General features: G+C 38.6%; 1 protein-coding gene and 1 long non-coding RNA gene across 4 annotated transcripts; one reads left to right on the top strand and one right to left on the bottom strand.

Annotated features, from left to right (window-relative positions):
• The first annotated feature begins 284 nt into the window (after nt 1-284).
• LOC126583287 (uncharacterized) lies at nt 285-5,776 on the top strand. Of its 3 annotated transcripts, none has more exons than XR_007609712.1 (4): nt 285-650; nt 756-882; nt 1,452-1,512; nt 5,302-5,776. It is a non-coding gene; the product is annotated as an uncharacterized LOC126583287 (long non-coding RNA). The 3 variants fall into 3 exon arrangements; XR_007609713.1 differs by lacking the exon at nt 5,302-5,776 and adding an exon at nt 1,784-2,078; XR_007609711.1 differs by lacking the exon at nt 5,302-5,776 and adding an exon at nt 1,787-2,078.
• LOC126583286 (NADH dehydrogenase [ubiquinone] 1 beta subcomplex subunit 8, mitochondrial-like) lies at nt 2,509-3,020 on the bottom strand. Its single transcript, XM_050247623.1, has one exon. It carries the CDS (start codon nt 3,018-3,020, stop codon nt 2,643-2,645), a length of 378 nt encoding a protein of 125 aa, XP_050103580.1. The 3' UTR covers nt 2,509-2,642.
• Nucleotides 5,777-8,594: the final 2,818 nt, after the last annotated feature.

The following is an 8,594-nucleotide window of genomic DNA, read 5'->3' on the forward strand; positions in this document are numbered from 1 at the left end:
GGAGTTACGATGAAGATTTTACGGAACTACGATTGTAAATGGGGTATTAGTAATTCCATTTTGAAAGATATTTTTGTATTGTTTTGTGAGACATGTAGGGCCCACACCCATTATTTCACCACTACCTTGTCTCTTTATCTCTTGGGACACCCTTTTCCCATTTTTCAAATCTCCCTATCGTATTTCCTCCACTAGATGGCTACCACGTCACTTTCTCCCTCTAACCCTCTCAGCTTTCATCTCTATCCCTCTTAAACTCTCTCTCTCTATTATTTTCACATGTAGAGAGGCCGAAGGCCATACACCCTCATCATCCACTCTTTCCCTCTATCTCTAAGTTACATGCACTTCACAGAAGGTGCAGCAACATCGGTCCATCACCACTAGCACCACCTTAGCGAGTTCTCAGGCCACCATCACTGCACTGTCTCACCTCCATCTCCTATTTCAAACCCTTATTACTAACCCTCCATTTCCCCCTTGTTCTCTTATTTCTTTGCAAGCACCAAAAGGAACAACCGTAGCACCCCACACCATCTCAGGTCACTGAACCATTACTACTATATTAACTACCAAACCCTCATTCGAGAGCTGAGCTCTCTGGGCATGTACGGACCAAGGAGGGATCTGTTTCGAGTTGACCATCTTCGGTGAGTTTCTTCTGTCTGCGACTAAGCTGAACCTCGGGAGCACTCTATCTCCCTTCTTTTTCGTTGTTTGTTAATGATCTTAGGGTTTTAAACTTGTTTTGGTAGGGTGTGGTGACTGAAATGACGAAATGGAACCTTTCAAAGATTTCTGGAAAAACAAGGAACCGTGGCCATTTGGCCCTTTTCAGACTAAATTCCAGGCCAACTCCGATCTTCGTTAGGCCTCTTAAGGGTACGACTCTTTTATCTACACTTCTAACTTCAAAATGAGTTTTGAATCATCAATTTTGGTTAAGTATCGAATTAGAAATTAGCTATGAAAGTTGGGAAGAAATTTCCAAATTTCTCGAAAATTTAGCAGTGACCATCATACCACTTTTAGGTCGTTCCCCTGTTCAACTCTAGCCACTATTAGACCCCAAACTAGTATAAACCTCTTCCCCACATTCCTAGCTTCGAGTTGGCTTTTGAATAATTGAATTTGGTGAAGTATTGAGTTAGAAATCAGCCTTGGAAGTTAGGAAGAAAACTAGCAAAATTCTGGCCCTCACGGAGAAGGCGAGTAATGATGTACTCGCAACGCATGAGGTGCACGTGGTGAGGGCGCGTGAGGCGTGTGTGGCGGTGCTGGGAGGAACCCGAGGTCTCTCCTTAGGTTTCTCGACCTGCCAGACCTGAATCCGCCCTTCGTTTTCTGAAATTCAACCATTTTAAAATAGTTTCTTTATTAGCCGTACTTTGTACGAAAATGCATTTATAGATTAGTACGTTACGTATTTACATAAATGGTTTCGTTTCTAGGCAAAACGCATCGCAAGGACTCCCGATGCTACGAGACGGGTTCGACTCGACGACATGATCTGTGAGTGGGTCTTTTCCTTTTTATAGTGTATATATATGATTGATAGTTTCCATTTATACAATTGAAAAATAATTTCTTACATACGTCTGGATTTGACTAAAGTTTATAAGAATTAGCGAAATGACGGAATTTATGAAATATGCTACATCTTACGGGATGCACAGGTATGCCTATAATCTTTGATGCCATAATTATATCTACGACTATGAATGTTAGTATGTTGATTAGAACTATCGAATCACTGTGGCATGCTTATATCGAATCACTGTAGCAGAGGAGCTGGCATTGGTGAAGAAGATTATGGCTATAGAGAAGGGTGCATCAGTTGGAACGCCAATGAACTCTAGCGATGGAGCAGCTTCTTACAATGATTCATGTGATGGGGGCGTAGAGGAACTTGTGGATGAATTCATGGCACCATCCTCAAAGGGAACCCCTTTACCACCTGTGGCGCAGAGCAAGCCTTAGTCTTGCAACAGCCACTTAAGTGTTACTGAAAAACTGAAATGATTATAATGTAGGACGGTTGTCCTTTCGCATCTGTTCAATCAACTATGTATTTACACTCCGACAAGTGAAGAATCCATAAGGTATTTCAAGGTTACAGCCTCCATTTCAGAAATGACAATCCTTTCGTACAAAAACAAACTCAACATGAATCAACCCTCAACTACGCTGTTATTATATCCTCAGAAACACAAGCAAAGACACAGGATGACCCTTCAAACACAACTTCGGAATCAAATCAAAGATGCATCATTCCAAACCAAACCGAAACAAACTTCAAACAGACTCTTGAGACCAAATTCCAGGTTTCAACTTAGTTTGTTAGTGCTACATTACTCAAAGTATTATTATTCTGAAAACAGTTATCCATTGTAAATAATACAATACCTTTATGACCTAAATCTGAGAACAAAACTAGAAAAATTGCATCTTCACATGGAATTCATACTAATAAGAAACACAATTTGTTTGAAGATCACAGTGCCGACAATGGACCAATTATCTGAGTATGAGCCACAGAACATTATTTAGAACCACCATATCAAACACAGAAATCAACAAAAGTACATCCGAAACATCATTAACCACACAATGAACAATAAGAAACTAACCACTGGATGTACCTACGGTTCTCCGCCGAGCTCCACTTGCAGGTTGTCGTAGGGGTATACTTTTGGGGCAAATGGGATCTTGGACGCCTTGTCGTTCCACACGGCTAACAAACCCAGACCAGCAAAGCAGCTCAAACCCCCACAGAGCCAAGCCAAAGCTTCGTACTTTCCTACGGTGTCGGTGATTCGATCGATGCAGGGTTCGGGAAACGGCGTGCCGTCGTCACAGACGAGCTCGTCGTTTACGGGAAGGGGCCTGTCGGGGACGATATGCTTACCGACGGGAAGGCTCATGCCGGCACGGAGACGAAGAGAGGAAGCGGCTGAACGTGAGACGATGCTGCTTCCGCCCATGATTCTGGAAGCTACGCTGCTCAATCTCCCTGCCATTTCGCAAACTGCTTCTGCTTCTTCTTCGTTTTCTCTTTCGGAAACCTAAACCAACAAATTCGATCGCAACTGGATTTTGGAATTGAAGGAATGAAGATGAGAGAGGAAAGGCCGACATCGGAAAAATGTATTCTTGCCTGTTTAATGGGCTGGGCAATAAAAGCAAATACATCTCTAGTGTAAACAATCATACTATTACTCAACCATTGGTCTCCATTTTGTTACGCAATGGTGTTTTCACAATCTTCATAGCAGAAAAAACTCTATCCATCGAAGCGGTTGCAACCTGTAACACCAAAACCAATGTAAGAAGCTTATATAGTAACATATAGCTTGCACATCCCTAGTATTTACCAACTCCTTTGCAAGATCATTAATTTCTCTCGATGATGAAAATTCACTATGCATCTTCATATCATGAATGTAATTACCAAGTTGAATTGGAAGATTCATGAGGTCCATAGGATCAAAATCTTGAGGATAAAGTTGGGCTAAACGAACAATTTTTGTTTTGTCAAAAGATGCAAAATTATTCACCGGACTCAAATATGCCATACAAAGAAGCAACTCGGTGTTTACCTCATTAAAGAGTCATTCAACTTCTTTAGTTGCATATCAAGGACTTGAAAATAGAGGTCCACACGATAGTAATGGATGTTTGTGAGTCTTGGAGCCTTACCTCTTGATTTTCCAGGTACAAGATGCAGATCCTCCATGTTATGAACAATAATATAATGTTCCTCACAAAACTTTTGTACATCATTAAACAAGTCCTCAAAGTCATCTCTCAATGATTATAGTCTTAACTTGCATACTTCCACTAACGCCATCGCACTCAAAATATCTTAATCTTTCGTTTGTAATATTTGTGATAACTCATTTGTAATTCCCAATATAAGTCTCATTAAAAAAAGTGAAACACAAAATTAAAAGTTTGTATGTCTCTAAATAACTTATTTGCTTTATCGAAATTGTCTTGGTTGCCATCACATGTAATCCATTCAACCATTTCCATCACGGCTTCAAACATAACAATAATACTACTATAGTACCATAATGTGAATTCCACTGTATATCAAAAGGACACATAAGACTACTCTCTTGATTCAACTCTTTACTGGTTTCAAGATCACTAAATCAAGAGCTTTCTTAATTTATTCTTGTTATTTCTCTCTAAATGCATCATGACGCTTACATGATGATCTAATAATATTGACCAAACTACTCGCATTGTTGAAAAAAATATAGCAACATCCTCATCACCATTTGCAACGGCTACAAAGTTAGTTGAAGTTGGTGTGCAAACAATGAACATAAAAAGCTTCAGGATACTTGTTCAAAATCCTTGTTTTAAGGCCATTTAGCTCACGTCTCATATTACTAGCTCAATCATAGCCTTGTCCCCATAACTTGGACATACTTAAATTTGTTGTAGCAAATAATCTCTTGATGACCTCTTCAAGCAACCTACTACTTGTAGAGAAGATATGTTGAACACCAAAAAACCTTTCAATTACTTCTCATTTTTTTATTCATATAACACAACACTACCGACATTTGCTCTTTAATTGAAACATCACGTGATCCATCAACCAAAAAAGAAAAAAATGTACCTTTCATATCTTTAGTGATTACAACAATAGTTTCAACAGCACAAGCATTGATAAGATCCTTTTGAATGCTGAAAGAAGTATACTTGAGATTTTTGGAAGCATTCTCAAGCAAGAAATTGCATAAGCTCCACATAATTATCCCTATCGCTTGATTTCAACGATTCATCATGGCTACGAAACAACATACATTGTCGCAACAACCATCTTGTGCAATCAGGTGCGCCACTCATTTCAGTGTGATAATTAATGCGAGTTTCATCGGTTTGCTGTCTAATGTGTTGCTTTTGCGTCATCAAATCTCTAACTTGTTGTAAAGCTTTATTATGAAAACTTCTAACACATCCTTGATGATCTAAAAAATTTTCAAATTTTCAAGTCCTTTCTTTCAATTTATAAACCCTCTTAGTGACGCCATCGCTTTGGGCATATCCCCCTTATCAAAATCACATTTGAAAAGATAGCAATAACGGTAAAATGAGGCATCTGTTACTATACTATACTTGAACTGCTCAAAAATATCAAACCAACGGGTGATAAAACATTGATTGTCGCTAGCTTTTTAGCATGATGTGATCTTTAGGTTGACAATGATTATTTTTGGAGATAGTGTCTACGAATTGCTTTACGATATTTAGGTGGATAATCAATCATTTAACGTCTATGTCCAGGGTCAGCAGGAAAATTAGCCAATATTTCATCCAACTCAATGACCTCACTTTGTTGGGAACTACTCGGAATACTCGAATGACTATCTGGAATATTCAAAGGAGGAATACCTGGAATATTTGAAGGAGGATTTAAGCATTGTTTCTTATAGTATCGTTCCATTATGTACTGTATAATGGAAGAAACAAAGTCTTAGACTCTTAATCCAAGAGTGTAATATACTATATTGTACACCTTGCTGGGAATTGGAGGATAGTAGCACACCTTGTTGCTCTTTGATTGGTAAGTGGGAACAGAGTTAAAGGTAATAGGGGACCAGAGGTCCTCCTATAATTGATTTTTTTTAACCTAATCATCGAAACGACATTGTTTTATGTAGAATTTTTAATTTTTTCTTATTTAAATCCAAGCTAGAACATGTTGCGCAGCAGCATAAACTAAAGCACACCAAAGCGTCATTTCTCACTTCCGACAAAAGCAAAGAGGCGGAACCAACGCTTTTAGGAGTCTTTTTTAGTAAAGGGAGGGGCGGCCGCCACTCATCGCCGTTATGTAGCTTTCCCTATGTATACATTACATATATTAAATCAGTTGTTCAAGTCAATGCGTATATGAATTTGGAATTTTTTATCCAAGAATCATTTAGAATCTTATTTTGCCAAGAAGTCATGTATAAAACACATATTTCTCCAAATGCGTATGACTTTTAGTATGGGTGTATTCAATTTGGGTTTTGAGAGGTTTTAAAGGAGTTTAAAAAAAATTAAAGGTATTCAACTAAGATTTTAAAGAATTTAATGAAAGTTTGTAGCTATTCAATCATAATTGTAAATGAGTTTATAAAAGTCCGTAGAAATCAAGCTGTATTTAATCATTTGAGAAATGCTAAGAGGACTTTCTCAAAAGTTTTGGGCCATTCAAAAATCAATTGAATTTAAAGTGATTTGAAAGGTGAAGGATTTTAGCTGATTTGAGTGATTTTATAGTGCATTTTATACAATGACAAATCATACCTCTCCCCTCAAGATTTTGATAGGTTTTACTTTTTTTCCTCTCTTTTATTATAAATTCCCACCACATCTACTACCACTACCACTTCCACCATCCTCCTCCTCGCAACCTCATACCATGCTTCCACCATTAACTCCACCCGCCACTACTACCACCTAACACCACCACTATCATCCTTCCCACCATTACTACTGTTAATTGTTGAAAATATTGGTTGGATAGATATGTATGAATATAATTGTTTGTAGGTTATGGGAACTGTTATATTTTAGGGAGGTTCTACCAATTTTTTGGTAGAATTGTATGTTGATTTTTTACCATAAATGTTTTTTTTTTAGCAAGGAAGAAAAATACCAGAGGGCCTTGAAGACAGATCACGTTTGCTAAGGTCACACATATGTCAAATGAGCGAATCAAGTCTACTAAGGTCACACATAGGTCACAAAAAGGTGCACAACATGCACGACATAGGGTCGATAATGCGGACCCATTGACTTATGCAGTGGCTGTCCTGAACAAAAGTGCCAGAAGAGATGAAGAAGGTGATGTGGCATGAGCTATAGCTAAATGTAAATTCAAATTTTAATAATTCTTTCTATAATTAAGACTATTATCATTAATATTTTAATAATGTTGATATTTGCAGTTGAACTTTAATGTTGAAGGCCTCGATCACAACATGATCACCTATATAGATGAGGCTTTCACTAGGTGGTACATTGAGTGGAAAAGTGGCCTCCACAGCCATTTTCTCGCTTTTCCGGACATGGAGACTATTATCGTCACTGCCTGCCCTAAGGAATTGGCGCAACAGTTGGAGGATTGGAAGCCATTTTTTCAGGACCCTAAGTTTTTTTGGTAAGTATAATAATATTTTAATAATTTTATTCCAATGTATTCACTAATAAATTTAATGTTTAACATAAGAGATCTCAGGCCAACAAGATAAATAAGTCGAAAAAGAAATTTCTCCACCGCTCGTGTTTGAAGCATTCTCATATAGGCTGAAGAAGCAACAAGAGATAAAAGTATATTATTATTGTATTTTATTTGTATAGTGAATTTTATTAAGATTACTTGATTAATTTTTTAACCTTTTTTTTTTCAAGAGGGTTCTAAGTTTCTAGATATCAACATGTTCAAGGAAGTTTATGTTCTACTTGGGTGCAAGACGACTAAGCAGGTCCATGTAAGTTTCTTGAATTGTTGCTTTTCTTTACTACCCTCAAGTTTTGTGGTTTTCAACATTTGGTACATGAAGTTTTTTTTGACCCAAAGTCATACCTGAAGTGTTAATTTTGAGACAGTCTTATAAATCTGTTAGTCTAGCTGTTAAGTCTCTCGTTAACTAATGACGTGGTGCCTATGTGGATAATGATTGGGCGACACGTGTCATTAAGGGGTCCACGTAGAAATTAAAAATTAAAAAAAAAAATTTGGTCGTCTTCTACCTCCTCCGACCTTCCCTTCTTCCCTTATCCCTTCATTTTCTTGTCTGCACCAACCTACCAAACCCTCATATCCTCTGTGATGAGGATGATGAAGCACCCAACATCGTCCAACTCCAAAAGGTCATGGCGAGCAAGTCCAAGATCTATTTCGTAATGGATCTGGTCCGCGGCGGTGAGCTATTTTCAAAAGCTTTCTCCGCCATCGATTTTTACCACAACAGTGGCATCTACCACCGGGATCTGAAGACGTTGCCAAGGTCATATACTACTCCTGGTTCAAAGAATTTGTTTCTAAAATCGTATGGACAAAGCCAGGTTCTAAAGCGGTTGTTTCATCCTAATCCGGTCGGGGTACTCAATAGTAGATAACTCATTCACCGTCACAGCCAGATCTAAGCTGTCAATCACCATCGTGACCATGTTTAACATGCTGTGGAATCTTCTAGAAGGTTTTCGGATTTGGATTGCCGTAATTGACGGCTATGGCAACGAGAGGGTTGGTGAATGAGATAACTATGGCAGCGAGAGAGGCAAAAGATAAGATGGATGCGGTGAGGAAAGTGGAGGATGTGGGTTCTCGGTGTGGTGGGTGAGTGAAAAATGGTGGCTTGGCAAGATTTATTAGGCTGCCCAGGTCGCAGTAGTCGAGGGCCAAGAGCCTTGGGGTTTTGCCAAATCCCACCTCAACCATTCAAACCCTGACAGTAGGGGTGTTAGGCATTAATCCTTGTAGAGCTTGGTAATGGCTGGTGGCACTGCATCCTTGAAAAGTGGACCAAGGATTTAGTGGTGGGTGCTCATATCGCTCTCAAAGTGCAGAGTCTTGATTGAGC

Source organism: Malus sylvestris, chromosome 9, assembly GCF_916048215.2.
Source record: "Malus sylvestris chromosome 9, drMalSylv7.2, whole genome shotgun sequence".
Taxonomy (NCBI): Eukaryota; Viridiplantae; Streptophyta; class Magnoliopsida; order Rosales; family Rosaceae; genus Malus; species Malus sylvestris.